General features: G+C 41.5%; 1 protein-coding gene and 2 non-coding genes across 3 annotated transcripts in view; 2 read left to right on the forward strand and 1 right to left on the reverse strand.

Annotated features, from left to right (window-relative positions):
• Positions 1–6,356: 6,356 nt before the first annotated feature.
• The window catches only part of LOC101171807 (copper-transporting ATPase 2), a 30,624-nt gene continuing 16,207 nt past the window's right edge, over positions 6,357–20,773 (reverse strand). Inside the window, exons 3-21 of the mRNA XM_004066382.4 lie at positions 17,955–18,167; positions 17,724–17,887; positions 17,494–17,655; positions 17,350–17,423; positions 16,114–16,297; positions 15,779–16,012; positions 15,600–15,691; positions 15,407–15,534; positions 15,177–15,331; positions 14,233–14,367; positions 12,434–12,628; positions 11,366–11,548; positions 11,119–11,293; positions 9,999–10,139; positions 8,244–8,386; positions 7,429–7,632; positions 7,241–7,358; positions 6,959–7,061; positions 6,357–6,723 (exon numbers count right to left, since the gene is read on the reverse strand). Of these exons, the coding sequence (XP_004066430.1) occupies positions 6,534–6,723; positions 6,959–7,061; positions 7,241–7,358; positions 7,429–7,632; positions 8,244–8,386; positions 9,999–10,139; positions 11,119–11,293; positions 11,366–11,548; positions 12,434–12,628; positions 14,233–14,367; positions 15,177–15,331; positions 15,407–15,534; positions 15,600–15,691; positions 15,779–16,012; positions 16,114–16,297; positions 17,350–17,423; positions 17,494–17,655; positions 17,724–17,887; positions 17,955–18,167 (2,993 nt within the window). The 3' untranslated portion in view covers positions 6,357–6,533. The remainder of the gene's footprint in view (positions 6,724–6,958; positions 7,062–7,240; positions 7,359–7,428; positions 7,633–8,243; positions 8,387–9,998; positions 10,140–11,118; positions 11,294–11,365; positions 11,549–12,433; positions 12,629–14,232; positions 14,368–15,176; positions 15,332–15,406; positions 15,535–15,599; positions 15,692–15,778; positions 16,013–16,113; positions 16,298–17,349; positions 17,424–17,493; positions 17,656–17,723; positions 17,888–17,954; positions 18,168–20,773) is intronic.
• trnar-ccu lies at positions 16,337–16,409 on the forward strand. Its single transcript has one exon. It is a non-coding gene; the product is annotated as a tRNA-Arg (tRNA).
• Positions 20,252–20,324, forward strand: trnar-ccu. Its single transcript has one exon. It is a non-coding gene; the product is annotated as a tRNA-Arg (tRNA).

Raw genomic sequence — 20,773 nt, forward strand, 5'->3', positions numbered from 1 at the left:
ACAAGACACGTGAAGAGGAGTGGGTCCGGCAACATTCCCGAGGGACAAGACATGCAAAGAAAAGAGGCCTGGGTGTCCATCTTCAGGAACAGGGAACACATAGAGGAGTGATCGAGGTGGTCATGCTTGGGAGTAGAAAAAACGAAAAGGACTGTCCTTTCCTAATGGACTGAACACATGAAGAGGAATGGTCCAGATTGTCTTCCTCTGGTGCAAAGGCAACTTTCCCCAGGGACAAGACATGTGAAGAGGAATGGTCCAGGCACCCATCCTCTGGGACAGGGATCATGGAGAGGAGATGTCCAAATGGTCAGGAACAGGGAACGTGAAGAGGAATGGTCCAGGGGGCCATCCTCTTAACCTTTGTGCTATCCTATGACCCCCGCCCTTACATTGACGTGGTCTCCCTACCAAAAGAAAGGTGTGAAGATCACAAATCATTGAAGAAAAAAGGTTCAGCGCACTGTCTAGTGGGTCTAGATGACCCAACTCCCAATGTTAAAGTAGGATGGCACAAGGGTTAAAAATCCGTCACACGGCCTTTCTGCTGGTTTAATCTCCATAGCAACCATTTTATTTTTTGGTCGGATGGGGGTGATGAACAGGTTTGTGTGATTTTTAGAAGAATCGTCAAAAGTAAATTTACAGATTTCCTTAGCAACGTAGGATTTTCCTTAACCACGCCCACATTCCTAATATGTTCATATCGTATGTCATTGTTTGGTTCAGCCAGCCAGGGATTCATGTATTACATTCTCACTTTTTTACAGGAAAACGAGTGCTAGCAACAAGAGATCAGGGAAGTGACAACCTGTGACAAGTGTACCTTCTTCCTGGTCCTGTGCTGCTAGAATGTGATTTTTGAATGTATTCGCTGTCCAAAAGCCCAAAGGGACACACTTGCAAACATCTGTGTTGTTTGAGTGTTTAGGTAAAAATGTGGCCAAAGTTTCTACAAGAATGGGTGATCGCTACATGAGATGTTTTTGGTGTGATCCCATGGATCCAGGATTTACATACAGGCACCGAAATGTTCACGTCACCTCCAGCAAGTTTCAACTTTGAAAATTAACTTTGGCTCAATGACAATTTTCTGCGTTTTCTGCGGCTCTCCGAGGCCTCTCCCACTTCAATGCTGAAGATTTCTCCAGTGGCTTTGTTGTCAGAAGGTTAATGCAGTCCATGTCATTGTCTGCAAATGAGCAGCCTTTCACTTGACCTTTTCTCCAGAGAGTCTACTGCCTTCTGTGTGTCAGTGTTCTCTAAAGCCAAAGCTGCAACATCTGTGTTCACTTTATGGAAGAAAGAACCACCAAAAAAAACCATCGGAAGTTTGCAATTTTCTCCCCCGAGGTCATTTTCTTTTTTGCTACCTTTCCAGGAAGCAATCTAGGTTGAGTCGCATCTCCACATTTCTACCATTATATTTTCTGAATGTAATTCAAACTTAGTAATTAACCTGTGGTTGCTAAAGATTTGGGAGGAATGTAGAAATTCAAAACATTGAAAGCTGGTGGCTTTTATCTTTTCCTAAATGATTGCTTTGGAGCACCTCGCACACTGTGGAAATTCAAAACTGCATTAGGTGCAACAAAATTGTCAAAGACTTTCAAGGCTTTTCTGAACAAGACGATTACTTGCAAGGAAATTGGGCCTTTTATCAAAAAATGACATTTTTTATCCGAACTGACTTAACCCTTAAACATCGGAAAACCTACCATAACTCTTTGGATTTGGAAGCAGAAAAAATATGTTTTGAGCCGATTAAAAACTTTACGCTTTACTAACATAACATGAACCAACACAAAGCTAATGTGAGCCAAAGCATATCGGTGAAGAGCCACTTCCTCCATGTCAAAATTCGTTGGTCTACGTTAATCGTGTAGATTTTACTGCTGCAAAGTGCTGCATATCAGCACAAAGCTTACTTTTACAGCTTTTGAATTCATTGGAATTACGCTAATTGCTTAAACAATGTCTCCACAATGTATACTTTTCACCATGTTAGAATCTTACATTACTTGTGTGAACACTTTGCTAATGTAGAGTGTTGCGTATAACTGCGTAGCTCCTTTTCTCTGCATTAGAATCAGTTGGTTTATGTTGATTTAGTAAAATGAGTTGTTTAGAATCATTTGCTGTAACACCTCAGTCAATTCTCCATCTGACACTAGAAAGGTCCTAGACAGCTTCTCAACTGGGCAGAATCTTAACCCTTGTACTATCCTAGGCACTTTAACATTGGGAGTTGGGTCATCTAGACCCACTAGACAGTGCGCTGAACCTTTTTTCTTCAATGATTTGTGATCTTCACTGGTGTCCATGGATTACATGAAATCTTTCCACCTTTATCCACCTTTGTCATGGTAGAGAGAACACGTCAATGTAAGGGTCTTCCAAAGATCGAAGGGTCGGCGGTTCGATCCCCACTCCCTCCAGCCAACTGTCGTTGTGTCCTTGGGCAAGACACTTCATCCTCCTTGCCTCCAGTGTGGCTCCACTGGTGTATGAATGATCCCGGTGATGGTCAGAGGGGCTGTAGGCGTGAACTGGCAGCCACGCCTCAGCTGTGGCTACAACCAAAGCTTACCATCACCAAGTATGAATGAGGAGTGAATGAACAATGGACACAATGTAAATACTTTGAGCGTCTGGAAAAGCGCAGAAAAATCTAATCCATTATTATTGTCTAAGATAGCACAAGGGTTAACTCAACCAAAACATTTCAGTTTAATTCAAATATTTTGTAAAAAAGGATAGAAAAATATAACAAACGAGCAATGAAACATACAATTCTGCAGCTTTTTTACACGCTGGAAAACAAAAGCTGAAAAAGCTACAAGCTAAAGAATTTTGTGCGCGGTTGCAAAGATAAATCTGTTTCTGCATAGAGAATATTTACCACGAACTTGTGCTTTTAGCTTTTCTATCATTAGCTTTTCTTTTCAGTTTGTTCATCCTTAACTTGTAGTTTCATTGATTTTATTAAAAAGAAAACTAATATTATAAATAACTATATTTATTACAATACAAAAATTATGCCTGAGCTTTCAAAGAGCTTTATACCATCAGCTTGTGTTGTTGTTACTATTAGCTTGTGCGTTTAGCGATCTTTTCTTTTTTAAACAATGTGACCACTAAAAACAATTTAACATCGGTTTTGGTAGGTGTTGCCGGCGGCCTCTCCGATATAATGAAATACTGTAGTATATCGTTATCATTATAAATCATTAGAAATAGTTTAGGTTTTTGGACTATCAGGATGTTATTTGCTATTATTTCTTCTTTTAGCTAGCTAGCCACATTGTCACTATTGCTAAAGGAAGCGCTAAAACAATGTGTTTATTTTTTGTTATACATATAATCTCTATCTTTATTTTGAATATTTTATTTCATAAAAAGTCAATACTGAGTCAACGGAACAGCTGTGCTTATCAGGCTTTCTTTTAATTATATTATATAATTATATGTATTTATTTCTATTTTTTTTTTTAAATCCATGGCTTTCTGGTCCCACGGGTTGAAAAACAAAAACGCTTCTTCGAAAGCATTTTTCCTTCCAAGATTGACAATAGATCAAGCGGCCAGACGCACAACAACACACAAATAGAGACACAACCCAAACGTGATGAATGCAAATGCAATGGTCCTCTGGACTGTTCATTGATCACACAATCTGTAGTGGTGACAGTTTGTTTTCCCAAACCGCACAGGAAGTGAATGGCAATGAGACATCCTGAAAGACAAATGAAAGACAGACTTCCCTGCTATTTTCTTTTTTTTTTTTTTAAACATTTTTTGTCTTTAAATTTAATGTTTGGATTCAGGCAGAGGAGAAAACAGGATTGATTCAGTCCTGGGAGAAACCAAGAGAAATGATGCAGCAGAAAACCAGAAAAATAAATCACTGGAAATGTGTTTCTGTGAGGGAAAAGGAAGATGAGGGCAGGTCAGATAAAAGAGGAAGACGTTTTGGGGTTTTTAAAATCTGCCGATGTTCCTAAAGTTTTCAAGAAGCTTAAAAACCTTTTTCCTTTCAAAAACTGATGGATTTATGAATATATTTATCTAAAATACAAACTTTTTATGAATTTGACCCCGGAAAGTCTTAACACTTATATTGTGTTCGGGTCAAAATTGACCCGTTCCAAACACAATTTAAGGTTTATTACAAATATTTAGCTTAAGATTTATAAAAAAATTAATAACAATAATAATAAAAAGGATGATTATATTATTTATAAAAATTCATTTAAAATATTAGTTGGATTAAACAAAAAATCTAATTTAAGTTCAGTTTTTTGTTCAAATTAAGTTGAAAAATGAAAGATAAATATATGTATTTACTTTGTTTTCCATTTGTTTTCACCTAAATAGACTGTAGTATGTGTTAAAAAAATATTCCAAAAATTATTCCGAAACAAAATCATAGTCTACGAAAGTCAAACTAGCCCACGGTAGCTGATGTATTCTTTCGACCACAAAATAATTCGTTAGCAAGAGATAAATCACCTTTTTACTAGAGATTATCAATAAAAATTAAAGTTAGTTTTCTAATTAAACGAATAATCAAATCCTAATTTTGAGAATTTTTTTCCCTTTTTTTGAGATCAGTAGAAAACAAAATGGCTTCACACAATCATCAATATTGGATGCTAATTACTGTAGTTGTGGAAATAAGGTGGTGTCATCTATAAAGAACTTTGCAGATGTTCAGCAGAATCTTTATCTCGTCTAAACAAACATTTGTTTTTTTCTTCCAAAACTATAAATATTTTTATTTGGCTTTTTCGAGAAAAAATTGACCTCCCTTATTCCAAATTAGTTCTTCTGTTGAGAAGATTTAAACTAATTTTTGCATTTACAACTTTGTTATTTTCCCAAGAAAACAAGATGTTCTTAATCTGTGATATAAAGGAAACTTTTTTTAGGTCTTTATAGTCGGATTTAAAAAATTAAGAAAAATAACAAAAAGCTGAAAATTGTATTTTGGTTTGCACAAGAAAACACAAATATTTTATCTAGAGATAAGGACTTTTTTTTCAAGAAAACAAGCTACCATGAAAAGTTTTTTGGTAATTAGTAAAATTTTTAGAACTCTTTGAGGTTTCGCCCTAATGACTAATCTTTGAAGAAAACAAGCTATGATCTTATTCTGTTTTCTCAAGACAATAGCTGTTAATTCAACAATAATCAAATAAAAAAATATCTTCTGACAAATACAAAAATAATAATATTAATTTTATTTGGTTAACTTGAGAAAAACAAAAATATGTTTTTCTAATAATATCGACTTAAAGACAATTTTTTTCAAGAAAACAATTTACTGTTTTATTTGGTTATCTCGATTGTTAGTTTTGTTAATTTGAGAAAAAGATTTTCAAAAATTCTCAAGGTTTCACCATATAAACAAAAATAGTTACGGTCTTATTCTGGTTCTTGAGACAAAACTTTTTAGTTACTCTGTCATTATCTTCATGAATCAAAAAAAGGTAAAATTTTCTCTGAAATTCCTTTCGATTAATCGTTAGATAAATAAAGAAACAAGCTACAAATTGAATTTGTTTGTCTCAAAATAACAAAACATCTTTTTTCTAAAGATAACAGCATAGAAACTTTTTTTTCAGACAACACGCCAGTTTATTTGTTTAGCGTAATAAGTTACTTTGTTAACTTAAAAAAAAACAAAAAACGTTTCATTCAGAAATAATCGGAAAAACCTCTGTTGCCAAGGAAATCCAAAAATTTAATTCATTTTACAGGCCAATTCCTGTAAAAATGACGTAGACCTGTTCGTCACCCTCAGACGACCAAAAAATTAAAATGGTTGCTATGGAGATAAAACCAATAGAAAGCAGCCATTGTGTGTTTCTTAAAATGAATTAATCCGACCGGGGTGGCAGAGTGAGGGGGTGTGTAGGGAACGGCGGGGAGAGGTAGTGCCTACGGGCCATACTACTATTATTTAACTATTATTTAACATTTACCTTTAAAAAAGAAATTAAAAACGGTCTTTTTCTAAATAAAATAAAAAAAGAAATCCTAAAGTTTAGAAAGTAAAAGAGCACCAAAGTGGTCTTTAGGGTCATTTTTCACAATAAAAGTCTTATTCCCTGAAAATAATGACTCTTTAACTGACCTGTCAGAACATGTCAAATGAATCCTATTAATAATGTCTGATGACTGTAAAAATAAAAAGGACATGGCAGACGAGTCACACTCCTGAGGCTTTAGTCTATACATGTCTTCAGGAATGAATAACCTTGTTCTTGGTGGATCGCTAGTGTGAGGCGCGTTGATTAATGTGCCCCATTAATTACCCCTGACAGGGCTACTAATGCAAAAAAAAACAGGAATTCTGCCCTCTTCGGTTTTTATTCAGAGTTCAAACGGGAAGGATCAAAAACGCAAAAACGTTTTTTATTTTTATTTTTACTTGTTGTCACCTGGAAACTCCTTTGGACGGATCAATCGGAAAGAAAACCAAACCAAAACTGCACAGCAGCTTTGTGACGGTTTTGTTCCCATTCCTGTCACAACACCTCCAGGTTGTCTTTGGTTTGGTGGCGGTTTGGTTTGGGGGCCTCGAGGTCCGGCTGTTCCTGTTCCCACGGGGGCTCCCGCCGGCCGTCCAGACCCAAATGCGCGCTGATCTGGGAGGAGCGCAGGCTCCTCCTCATGTGACTCCTGGACTGGTACGACTCCGCCGAGGTTTTGCGATACCTGCAAGAAGGCGAGTCCGTAACCTCTCCGGTCTAGACCAGAGTCTTTAAGACGTTTTCATCAAATTACTTAATTCAATTGTGTTTCACGACAAAAAATTATAAAAATAATTCCCATTACTTTAAGCTTTCTAACAAAATTGCCACACAGAACCGATACAATTTAAAAAAAAAATCCCTTCTTCTTCATTGAAATGATGAATTAAAAAAATTTGTAAAAAAGAAAATAAACGCACGTCCTCAGCAGAAGAGAAGACAGAACCACCGAGACCGACGAGGCGGCCATTGCCGCCGAGCCCATCCACGGTTGAAGCACCAGCCCGACGGGCATGAAGACACCTGAGGACGGGACAGAACCTCTGAGACGGCTTGCTCCGCCCACATGTCAGTGCCAACAACAGACGTTTGGTTGATTGCATTTTGAAAGTTTCTTCATCAAGGTATTAAGCTAGCTTAGCATGAGAAAATTTTTGGCACATATAACGGTCAGATGTTTTATGATGGAAATCTAGTTTCACCTGCAGCGATGGGAATCCCTAGAAGGTTGTAGATGAGGGCAAAGACGAAGTTGATCCGAATCCGGCGCACCGTCTTCTTGGACAGTTCGATGCTAGCCACCACGTCCAGCAGGTTGTTCTGCAGGAAAAGTCAGGCTGCTCAGACCGTCAAAGACTTTGCCGCGTCCTTTTCACGGTTCGTTACCCACCCGGATCAGGACGATGTCGGCCGCCTCGATGGCCACGTCGGTGCCGGTTCCGATGGCGATGCCGACGTCGGCGCAGGCCAGGGCGGGCGAGTCGTTGATGCCGTCTCCCACCATGGCCACTCTCAAGCCTCGCTCCTGCAGCTCCTGCACTTTCGCCACTTTGTGCGACGGCAAAACCTCTGCAAAAACCTTCCTTATGCCCACCTGGAATCACATGAACCGTTTTTACCCAAACCTACTGCCTTAGGTACGAAAATGTGGCCCAAATCTTACAAAATGTTTTTTTTAATGAATTTTGCAGTTCCAGTGATGACCAATAGAGGCCGGTGTCAAGAAAAGAGCATTTCTCCATTGGCTCCCAAGTCAAAAACACCAAAAAATGACCAAATTTTAAATATCTCCATGTTTGGGCAAATATCTCTGAAGACTAACTTGTTCAGGATGGTTCCATGACATAAAACGTTTTAAAAAGGATCATGTTTTAGTTTTTGAAGTTAAATACATTAAACTGATGGGAAAGGGGGCGGGACGCCCAGGTACAGTCATAGACGCATGTTTAGAAAGCTGGATGGGTAATTGAAGGCGAGTTTAGTTTAAAAAAGTATATTTACTTTAGACGACCCTTTTTAAAACATTTTTTGAGGCGTGGAATTTTGATTGGCAGTTGGGTGGAACCAACGCTTCGCTTAGTCCCGCCCACTTGCCATTATTTGGATCCGTCTGTAGGCATCGTTTTTGCCACACGTCCATCCAGTGTCTGTGCCTGTACCTGGTCCTGTAAAGCGTCCCGCCCCCCTTTCCCATCAGTGTCTCACCTGCGCTGCAATGGCTTTGGCGGTACACCTGTTATCCCCGGTCACCATGACCACCTCCACACCCATGCTGTTGAGTGTGTGCACCGCCAGCGCCGACTCTGGCTTCACCGTGTCTGCGATGGCTATCATCGCACACAGAACACCTGTCGAGAACAAACAAGCAATTCGCATTTTAGCTAAAACACGAGAACATGACACAATGAACAGGTGGGTGAACAGGTGCTCGTTCGTTTTCGTCTGCTATCAACATGTTGTCATAATAAATGCGTGACATGTTGTGTGTTTGTCCTGGGTCCCTCAGGGAAAGGTGAGAGTGTTCTTTCTTTAATTCAAGAACCTGACCACTACAACTGCTCCACGTAGGGCCATAAACATATGACACCCTCCAACTCTCTCTTTACATTTCCTGTGACACTTCCTTTTAAATCATAAGCCCCTCCTACTGGGCATTGCTCTTCATTAAACCAAAGAAAACAGTCTTACATTGTTTAGCAAGACATAAATAAACAGTGTGGGTGTAGCCACCAGCTGACGATATCACACCGTCACAGTGTTCCAGGAGGGATTGGGTAGGTAGAACGTCCTAGCAGTAAATGTTTTGACCTAAGAGGCGTAGCAGGAACTGAATAGTTTGGGTCTTCACGCAGGCCGTCTGTGTGTTACGAAAACAAAGTTCACTTGCCTTTCTTTGGGCCATTTATCCCTTGTGCTAGCCTATGGGGTCCAGATGACCCCACCCTTACATTGAGGTGTTATCCCTACCATGACAAAGGTGGATAAAGGTGGAGAGGATTTCATGTAATTCGTCTAGTGGGGTCTAGATGACCCAACTCCCACATTAACATGCCTTGGATAGCACAAGGGGTTAAACGACAATGGCCCCTGGAGGAAGCCGCGCCTTCGTACAGTCAACCTAGTGACCCAACCTGCCCCAGTCCTACATGGTTTGACGAACTTTCAGACTCCAGCAGAGACAGGGATCCGAACAAACCAAAGACGTTTTGGAAGGCTCTAAGCGCGCGACAACATAAACTGGTTCTGACTGTATATGTGAACTGGACTGAGTAACCCCTCCCCCCTGGCGTTCCAAACAGACGTGGCTCCAAGAACCCAAAGACTAACTATTATTGGTAGTTCTGTTCGTAAACTGCTGTCCCCAATGTCCCAAACCTGTTGTTGGCAGATGGCTTGTAGCCTGTTTTCAAGTGGTAGGGGTGTGGCCCCCCAACAAGGTCACTCCTGATTGGTGAGAGTGGTTGGCATAGAAACGGTGACTGCCTCAGACCAATCACTGCTTGGTCACTGCTAAGACTAACCCTAACCCTGACCTTCTTGTCTATAGGGAAAGATATAAGATAACCATCAGGTATACCAGCTTTAGAAAGTGGGCTGCATGATGGAGTAGTGGCTAGTGGTCACATAACAGCAAGGTTTGAATCCCATCTAGGTCCTTTCTGTGTGGAGTTTGGATTTTCTCCAGCTTTGTCTCACAGTCTTAAAACTTTTTAGCTTAATTGCTTGTTCTAAATTGTCCCTAAGTTGTGAACGTGAAAGTTTCTGGATGTCTGTCTCTGAGATGACCTGACGTCCTGTCCCTGCTGTTCCACATCAGGATAGGCTCCAGCAACCCTGCGGACCCCCCCCCAACAGAGATTATGCGGGTTTGGAAGATGGATGAGTGTTGGATCCATGGATGGCATGCCAAACTAAAACAAAGGACACGTTTCCACGACGACGGACCGGTAACCTTCTCACCGTCTATGGCCACCAGCACGGCCGTCTGGCCTTTGGTTTCGTGGCTCGACATGGCCGCATCCACGTCTGCCTTGATGTGGAGGCCGTTCCTCCTCATCCACTCCCGGTTACCGATCAGGACCGAGTAGGAGGCTCCGCCCACTGCGCGAGAAAACCAAAACTATGACAACAAACGAAAACATTTCTCCTTTTCAGGATTTACACCTTTGATTTGTGTTTATAACACACTAATACTGTACTAAAACAAAGATTTTTCCAAACTTGGCAACGGATTTACTATTTGTGAGTAAATAAATAAATGAATCTTAATACTAATTTTCCAAATTTGTCAAAATTAGGATTTTAAATGGAAAATCTTTTGACGGAATCTTAATTTTTTATCTAAGAATTGGTCGTTCAATATATTTCACCTTAAGGTGTTTTGTAATTTGCTGACAAAATGTAACCTGATGATGCTATTAAAAAAAAACAATATTTTTATGATTTGGGTGTTATTTTATTCATCATTTTTGTTTTTCTCTGATTAAAGACAATAAAGTTTCTTTTATGTTCAAAAACAAACCTAAATGTATTTTCACTGCCCCCTAGTGGTGCCATTTCTGAGTTTTAAATGTCATTTTGGTTGCAAAACATAAAAAATAGAAAGAAAGGCGGACCTGTGAGATTTAAACTTTTTACAATAAGAGTCTACTATGAATAGTGGGTTGAGCAGTTTTAGGAGCCGGGTGAATAAAACAGTGGGGCCCTCTGTGGCAGATGTAATTCTTACCAACAGGGTGAAACATTAAATAACTTCCTCACTGGTCCAGTTTTAGACAATGTCAAAATCCAAGTGTTTTAAGAAGAATTTAAAAACTGAAATCACATTTTTATGAAAAAAATGTTTTGGTTTTTCTTGTAAACATTATTTTTACTTGGAAAAGAGGACCAAACACATGATCAACTTTATGCCAATTGAGCAACTTTTTAATTAAATAATTTAATAATGATACATTTACTTTAGACATTTTAATGAAGTGTTCAGCTCGGAGCTCCTACTGATTTGGGGGTCCCAGGCTTATCTATGACCAATGGTATGTCCGCACCTGTCTACTAAGTACTGATTTCTCTGCAGTTGTACCTGTAGGGGGCGCCTCTTGGGCAGCCAGCAGGCTGCTTTCATCCGTGGTGGCTCCCGGCAGCAGGAAGCTCTGCTGCTGCAGCAGATGGTCCACATTGGAGACCCGGCAGCTGATCCCACATCCCGGCACCGCCTGAAAGTCCTGGCAGAACCCCATCGCGTCCGAGCCCAGCTCCTGCGGAAACCCACACCGGTTTCACTCGCTGTCCGTGCTCGCCAGGTGGCATAGAAAGGCGGGGGGGCTCACGTCTTTGCAGTGTTTGGTGACCGCCACGCCCAGCGGGTGCTCGCTGCTGGCCTCCGCCGTTCCCACAACAGCCAGGATCTGCCTCAGAGGCATGCGGGCCGTTTCCCACAGCACCAGAACCCGGGTCACCTGCGGCACGCCGTTGGTGATCGTTCCAGTCTTATCAAACATCACCACGTTGATCTGAAGAAGACGTTCCTCAGGTTTCACTCTCCTTAGAGGCAGATCAGATATTATTTCTGTAAACTAGCAGTTTCATGAGCTGCCACTAGGGGGCGTCAGCAGACGGGAAAATGTGATACAGGAAAAGAGAACTGGAAGTCTTTGCTTTTAATTTTGTGAAAAATATTTATTTTACTCGTTAGCTTTAGCTCCAGTGTTAAAGTTCTTTGAATGATCGTAACTCTTTAATTGTTTATCCAATTAACGTAACTATGCTGATTCTGGTGCAGAAAAAATTAGCTTTGCGCTAATATGCCACACTTTACAGATGTAAAAATAGCTAACAATAACAAAAGATTTCACGCAACTAACGGTACTGAATTGTTTACGCAATTAACGTAAATTAGCTAATTCTGTTGGTGAGAAAAGCAGCTAAGATGCAGTCAATTCTGATGCGGACAAGAGAGACTTTGCGTCAGTGAGTGTTTACTGTCAAGTGTTTACGCTATTAACGTAAATCGGTTATTTCTGACGCAAGAAAGGCAGTTTGCTCCACTTTACGGTAGAGAAATATTTACACAATTGAAATCGATACACTGATTAGGATGTAAAGGAAAGATACGTGATAGATTTTATGGTAGTGAAGTGTTTGTGCCATCAGCGTAAGTATGCTCTTCACCTCAGAATCAGCGGATTTAAGGTATTTACATTAACAAAGACGAAGAGTTACAGTATGTCAAAGAGTTATTTAGCTGTTGATGGCAAGACCTTCTGTGTTAAAGGTTAAAATTCTTCACTCATGTTTAGTACCATCCCTAAAGGGTTACCGACCCAATGACTTCTAACTCCAATGACAAAATTGGTCATAAAGTTGCATCTAAACACGCTCCAGGGCGAGTTCCTTGCCTTGTGCGCCATCTCCAGCGGCTCGCCTCCTTTGATGAGAATCCCATTCTGAGCGCCGACCCCCGTGCCCACCATCACAGCCGTCGGGGTCGCCAGCCCCAAAGAGCAGGGGCAGGCGATGGACAGAACCGTGATGGACGCCTGGAAGGCGAAGCGAATGATAACTTCCGCCTTGGAGATGTTCTGGTTGTAACCCTGGGAAGGATGTATGTCCTTTAGGTCGTTGACCATTGACCAAAAAATTGACAACCAATTCAAGTCAAAGACTATATGTCAAACTAGCTCAGGTGTGGTAGCATTGCTTAGTGTGGCTGTACCATAGGTCATTGGTCCAATAGTGGACCCATATAAATTTAGATATAAATTTTCCCTTAACTTTCCCCAAAACTCTTAAAGTGGAAGCTCAAAGTCAGAAACCCAACTTCAGTCTCGTCTGACTTTTAAGGTGTGGCAAATAAAAACAACTAAATAAAATCATAAAACCGTCATAAACATTGTATTTTTCTGAAAATAAAAAACATGAATCAAAGTGTATAAAACATTATAAGCAGCGTCATTGTGGAATAACAATAGATCTATGTTATTAGTGAAAAATAAGGTTTTGTTGTTTTTTTCCCCTCCTGTTCCCTCTTTTCTTTTTTACTTTCCTGGCCGGGCTATCTCAATTTAGGGGTTTAAGCAGCCGTTTTAGCTAGCTTTAGCTTAATTTACGGGTTGAAGCAGCCGCTTTAGCTAGCTTTAGTTTAATTAAGGGGTTGAAGCAGCCGCTTTGCTAGCTTTAGCTTACTTTAGTTTTTTGTATGTAAGCTTAATTTAATGTTTGTAAAGGTGAAGGTTTGTTTGTAACATGAGTGTGTGTGTGGACAGGCCCCGCCCCTTTTAGACCAACATGTACACCAGACAGTAATGAATTTTTAACTTCTAGGAACTTCTTTCTTTATGATTCTACCCCTCCCCTCTATTATATCCTTCTATTTCCTTAACCCCCGCTTTTTTTCTCCCTGTCTTTTGGGATCTAAATAAAGTTTGGCCTAAATTGCAAAATGGGTTCATTCAAATATGCACCTTGTGTGTCAGAAGATTTTAACAGTAAAATATGTCCAACATAAGAGGCCTCCAGCTGTTTGCTTATCTGCTGGACAGGACAAGTAGAAAAAAAAAAGAAGAAAAAAATGTGGTTGGATTGGATCAATTTAGTGGTTGGAGCTGCCCCTTTAAGAAGGTAACAAACGTATTTAAGACACATGACCAAGGAGAACGACTGGACAGGAGTTAAGAGTAAATCATAGACAGATGTAGTGGACGGAATCCGGGAGTTTTTCAAAATAAAGCTTCCTGCACAGTCAATTAAAAAATAAATAAATACAAATACCACCTGCTGATGGATCCCAGGTGTGCGGCTGGGACGGACTGCAGTTTGGCCCATTGACTGTATGTAACAACTGCATTGAGTAACCCCTCCCCCCACGGATTGTGTGCCACTAATACAGAGCATTTGGGCTACCAGAGGCAGGACATTGTTAAGGGATTGCACTGCGTAGAATGAACTGTTTACGTCAGAGCAGTTGTACCTGGTTGTTTACATAGAATCAAATCTAGAAACCACCAGTTTCACAGAAACCACTGCTATAAATGTTTCTACAACAGGGAAGTCCAACACAAGGCCTTTAAAGCAACTAGTTTTGTTTGTCAGAACTCAAGAGTTGGAAATTGGAAAACAAGGATATCATCCGGGGGAATTAACCCCACAACCTAGTCTAAGGCCAATGGAAATACGGCACATCAAAAATGACACGTACCGGGAAGTTCTCCGTCACGATCGTAAAGTTGACAAACCCGATGACCAACCAGGCTACCAGCGTCGCCAGGGAGACAAAAACAATAAAGGGCACAAAGTAACCACTGATTCTGTCAGCAAACTGTTGGATGGGGGCCTGAAGGAGAGCAAAGGGTTTTTTAGTATTCCTTAAAGACCATTCTAAAGGCAGAGTCACACAGCCACTACGTATATTCTGCGCCTATTGCACGGATGACGTGAAAATGAGTGGAAAAAGGGAGTCTTCACATGAAATTTTCACAGATGTCTCACGAATAAATTAAGCCAAAACGAAGTACGAACAAACCACGCAAAGAACACGCAAACGTGGTCTGCGTTGAATTTCTTGTTTGACATTCAGAGCACTGAGCAGAAATCACATCATGTCAGCTTTGCTGAGACAAGGGACAAGGGAAAAAAATCTGTCGATTTATATACCCGTCACACAACACGCCAATGCTGCATGAGCCATGCGTGATAACTGCACTGTCCATTTGCAGTGCATTATTGATTTGTGTACCAATTAAGTAATTTTCACGTGATATAAAAATTAAACACCCCTGGTTTATGCGTGAAAAGTCTGTTAGACATACGTGGAACGGTCATGGACAGCCACAAATTTGCGCATGCATCTGGCAAAAATCACACACAATTGCGTAACATTTATGTAATAATTACACATAAACAACGTAAACTGTGTAATTCTCAACCGACCAAAAATGTTGAACAACCCAAAACTGAATTTACGTAAAGAGCCGTCGCCTGAAATGCTTGACTGACATCTGCGCTCATCGACAAACGCAAGAAACACTCATGAATTATCACGCATAAGACCAAAATTACAATCGTGAAAAATGCTCACGTAGTCGCTGTGTGACGCGGCCTTTAAACGATTTTGAGAGCTGGGATTCCGGCGATGCCACTCACCTTCGACGTTTGTGCCTCCTCCACCAGTTTCACTATCTGAGACAGAGTGGTTTCAGCACCGACGTGCGTGGCCTCCACCAAGAGGGAACCGTGAGCGTTGATGGAGCCGGCGATCACCAGGCTGCCCACCGTCTTACTGACTGGCATCGGCTCACCTGGAACCCAAATTCACCGCAAAGACTAAAATCAACAAAAATGGGCCTCTACTGCATCAGTAAACCGGTCGTTACCTGTGATTAAGGACTCGTCAGCCATAGAGCTTCCCTCGATGACCTTTCCGTCGATGGGAAATTTTCCTCCTGGGACAATCTTCACCACGTCGCCCCGCTGCACCAGCTCCACCATCACCTGCTCCTCACTAAGACATATAGTAAGCGTGAGCCGTTGGAAGCTGGCGTTTCTCTACAGGGTTCTGAGACTCACCTGATGATGGAGTGGTCCGGTCCCACAGTGACCACTGTAGCGTCGGTGGCTTGCAGTGACATTAATTTGGCCAAAGCTTCCGAGGTCTTCCTCTAAAATAGTCAAGACAGTTCCCGGTTGGATTTACATGGCCGACCTGATGAGGGTGAATGGTTTTTTTATTGTTGTTGGGATTCTACCTTTGCGACATGTTCCAGCCACCGTCCCAAAGAAATAAAGACAAAGAGCATTGGGGGAGTGTCAAAAAATGTAACCGGGCTCTGGCTGGCTCGTTCCACCATGGCGATGACAAGGACCAAGCAGGAGTAGACGTAGGCGATGGTGGTTGCCAAAACTATCAGGACGTCCATGTTGGCCGTGTGGTGTTTTAAGGAGCGATACGCTTGTATGTAGAAGTAACGGCCACCGAAAATCTAAAGGGTAGAGAGGCAGAAGGTCAGAAACCATGTCTTTTGTGAGAACCTGAGTCCAACGGACTCAAGGAAAAACCAGGAGATAAATGTTTTCTGGTCACCTGTACCGGTGTACAGAGCAGGAAAAAGATCAGGTTTAGGAGGGAGAGACCTGGCGCCACGTTTTGGTCCTCAGGCATTGAACCCCCGTGTTCCTGGTGCAGGGTGTCCATCACCATCATGTAAACCATTAGACCCATGACAGGAAGACCAAAGACTAGACTGAACAGGAAGGAATTCCTCCATCTGCAGAGTAGAAACTCAACATGTTCACACAATTATGAAGCCCCAGTGGCCTAATGGATAAGGCACTGGCCTCCTAAGCCAGGGATTGTGGGTTCAAGTCCCATCTGGGGTGAACATTTTCCACTTTTAGGCCATAAACAAAGCCTACAATCAGGTACTCCATCTGGGGTAAAGTTATAGCCAAATCCCAAGCCATGTAAGTTAATAATTGTAGAATACACATAGAAATTGTGCACACTTTCAACGTATGAAATTTCGGTGTTTCACAAAACATGATAATTCATAAGTAATTCTTGCGTTTATTATTTGCCCACGTGCGCAGATGTCAGTCAGGACTTTACGTGAACTATTCCATAAATCTTTCGCAATATTGCATGATTATTGCAAGATGCATACGCAAATTTGTGGCTTTCAAGGACTTGCTTTTCACGTATGTACCACCATATAACTTTTATGTCGCCGATACAGCACTTAAATCTATCGACTGCTAAGCCTTTTGACATTTGGTAGCTTCCTTCACAAATGTCGTAGGCCACAGCAACCATTCCCTTTTTTTACGTCTACACTTGATAAAAATATTTTCTTTTGTTTCACACCTCTAAGTTTAAATAATTTTCTAAATTTTCCATGGCAACCAACATTTGGACTAGCAAAATACTCATTATGATTACTACTACTAAATTACAAGACAGCCTGTCCCATATCAAGTACTATGTCCACCAGACTTTGATACTGGTGTCTACTGTACATCAATAAGCTTGATGAATGAACCTTTGAAGTTTTAGCACAAAAAAACCTTTTTCGATATGAAAATTATTAATGCCCAATAAAGGGTTCTCATCTCCTTTTTTTCATTTGATTATGAGTTATTTAAATTTATCTTTTTGGGGTGATTAACAAACTACCTTATTGGTAATTGATAAAAATGTCAACCATCTGATGAATAGAATCTGAACTTTAATCCCTTTCTTTGGAGGCGAGTGCCTCGTCTGTGAGGCTACACAGAGCAAAGAACTGTGGGAGTTTTTGGAGATTGTGAAACGAATACTTGCTGTCTGATCTCTTCTGTGTGATCCACGTTGTTTTTGAAGCCCTTTTTCTCCAAACTCGCCTCAAATCCGAGACTCTTCAAAGAGAAGCAAAGTTACGGCACCACGTCTAAACACTCGAAGAGATGTCAGTTCGATTACGGACACCTGGATAATCCGGATTATGTCCCGTGGGCCGAGAATCTCACTGTCAAACTGGATGTGTGCCTTCCTGGTTGCCAGGGCGACCGAAGCCACTAGGATCCCTTTAGTTGCGACGAGCTTTGACTCGATTTTGTGCACGCATGATGCGCACGTCATCCCCGTGATCTGTAGGTGCAAACAAACATCAGTTCTGCTTTTTTTGTTACATAAAGGTCCAGAGGTATCCAGCTCACTGTGAGGTCCAGCTTCCCGTGTTCTCCGGCGTGGTCCTCTATGAGTTTGGCCCCGAAGCCTAAGTCCTGGATGAGCTGAGCGACAGCAGGAGCGCTCAGGACTCCCGCGTCGTACTTCACCTCTGCCTTTCCGGCCATCAACGACACCAGGACTGAGACGATCCCTGCGGGGTCAAATGGGCACCGTCAAACACACCTCAATGGCTTCACCGATGGTTCCCTCCAACTCACCTCGGTGTTTTAGGATGTTCTTCTCAATGTTCGCCACGCAGGAGGTGCAGGTCATTCCCGCCACAAGAACAAAACACTTCTTGATTTCCGTCTTAGGACTGTCGGGCTTTGGCTGTGCTCCAGAGGGATGGTTGAAGGCCGCTGTGCTTTGTGGCTGCTGGTAAAAATCTACAGACCTGGACTTCTCCTGGTTCTGGATGCTTCTTTCAGGCTCTGAGAACAACAACACCAAACAACTTCAAAACAAAAGGCACTTTGTTAAAAAAAAACAAGTGGAACGTTTTGGCTGCTTTTCTCATGGAAACCCTCTGAGAACCCCATTCCTGAGTCAAGACTTGTGGTTTCCATGGCACCCAGATTAAACCAAGGTCAATGTGCTGAATTCAAATTAAACGCGCAACCCAAATAAGTTCTGGAATTCAAGGGGTCGCCTGAAAGCTGGTCAAGGCGTTTAATCTGCAAATGACACCGAAAGGAATGATTGCTAACTCGAGAGGAGCAAAAACTCTACAGACTCTAGTGAATGCTTCCGTTTCCAACTCTCAGTGAACTACCACTCACTACAGACTTGTTCATGCAAAGTAATCCATTGCTTTACAATACTACTGTATTGGGCAACTGCAGGCCTCCAGGGCCACTTTCCTGCATGTTTTCGTAATTGGTTGGACACCACTGAACCAGGAATAGGGCTTGAATATCTGGAAATCATGTGGACAAACACTTGCCCTCGAGGGCGACTCCAGGCCTTGAGGGCCACATTCCTGCATGTTTTCCAACATACCCTGCTCTGGTATGTTCTAATTGGCTGGACACACCTGATCCAGGTAATAGATATCTGGAAATCATGTATACACACCGGCCCTCGAGGCCCGGTGCTGCCCATTCCGGGACTATACATACAAATAATAATGTTTGTTTTCGGTAAGGTGAAAACATATTAGTCGTCAGTTTAGTCCATCAAAATAAAAATGCACCAAAACGCAAAATCTACTTTCAAGAAAGTAAAAAACTAGGACCAAATGAAGAACTCGAGACATGTGTCTCTCAGAAACAGAAATGCAACAGTGCTACCTAAAAAAAAAACTGTTCAGATTTGGATTCTGTGAAAAATGCATTTTTCGTTCGACCATGCCTCCTTGCTTTAATCAGTTCTAGTCTTGTTTGGTTTGTCACGTAAAGGTTGGTTTACTACTGTCTCCAACCAACTCATTTGCCATTTTTTTGCGATACTGACACCGCCATGTTGGAACCAGACATCGTCAGTAAGCAACAATTGGTCCCAGTTGGTCTGAGTGAACGTTTCTATGACAACCACTCTTGCCAATCAGGACTGAGCTTGTTGGAAGGCCTAGTGGGCTACACGCAATCTGTTCGAATGTTAGACACAACATGGCCTACTTTAATGGTCAGTTTACACCTTGAATAACTTGTACAACAGAAAAAATATAATAAAAAAGTAATTGTGCAAGAATGTTTATTTCTCTATAGAAGTCTATGTGATTTTGGCTTCTTGGAGCCAGCGGGTACTTCCTGTTTGGAATGCCAGGGGGAGGAGCCACTTAGTCTAGTTCTCTTTTACCGTCTATTGATTTAATACACAAACTTTACCAATCAAAACTTATTAGTAAAGCCTAACACAAAAAACATTACTTTTGCAATCAGTCCTACAAAATATACCCATAGCAAACATTTTTGGTCATTTGGTGGTTTTCACATTAGCATTGATGTTGAAACAGATTTGTTTCTCTTTAGCTGTTAGACACGTTGAACGATGTGTGTTCGGCTTAGTCTGCGAAATATACAAGTTTTTCTGACTTTCAACTGACTTATATAAATCTTTCCAGGAAGCATCATTTTCCAAATGAGATAAATGTTCTACATAATGCGTTAATTTTGATATGAAGAGAACGACGTCTGATCGAATCTTCCACGTCTTTTCTAGGCTTTAACAAAATCTATTTAAGTTCGATCTAGCTAGGCTGAAAAAGAAACTTTCAAAAACTCTTCCTTGTGTCAGATGCGTAATTTAGCAAACTTTAAGATGACTAGCCTGACACCTGCTTTAATCCAAGTAAAAAAAAAAAAAAAAGCTAGATAAACAAAAATATCAATTTTTTATCGGGCAGGATGGAAAACAAAACATGGATGTTGCGTCTGAGGTTTACAAAGAGTAGAGCAACTGTTGACTGGCGGTGCGTTGAAATTTAGTGTCGTCTGCGAGTGTCTGTCTTTAAATTGCTTAGAACCAGTCATTAATACAGGACGGATGAAGATGTCTCAACCGAGAGTAAATGACAGCCCCAGTGGCATAATGGATAAGGCACTGGCCTCCTAAGCCAGGGATTGTGGGTTCAAGTCCCATCTGGGGTGGAACCTTATCATGAAATAAGGTTTCAGGCAAACAGAATCCTTTCATGTAGACATGGGTTGTCTATTACATCCATCGCGATTGAATCATGGGCCATCAAAATAAAAAAATCCATCATTCATCCTCACAGTGTAGTCAGTTGATTGACATGAAGAACGGCCAGTCTATCATCTTCTGTATTATATATTACTGTCTTTGACTACACTGAGCACACTGTTTTCTCTTTCTTCTGCTGGTCCCCCTGTGTGCTGGGTACCCAGCGGAGGACCACTCCAGCCGGCAGGAGTGCTCAGGCCGGTCCGTATATCTCCTTGATTGGTCAGAGACGCCCGGTCTGACCCAGTCGTCCTACCATAGGACCTGCTGCTGTGTCTGCGGTTCCTGACGGAGGGACCCAAACCCCCTCAGGCAGCGGTATTGCCCATAGCGAGGCACGCACTTCTCGAGCCCT

This window comes from Oryzias latipes, chromosome 2, assembly GCF_002234675.1.
Source record: "Oryzias latipes chromosome 2, ASM223467v1".
Lineage (NCBI taxonomy): Eukaryota > Metazoa > Chordata > Actinopteri > Beloniformes > Adrianichthyidae > Oryzias > Oryzias latipes.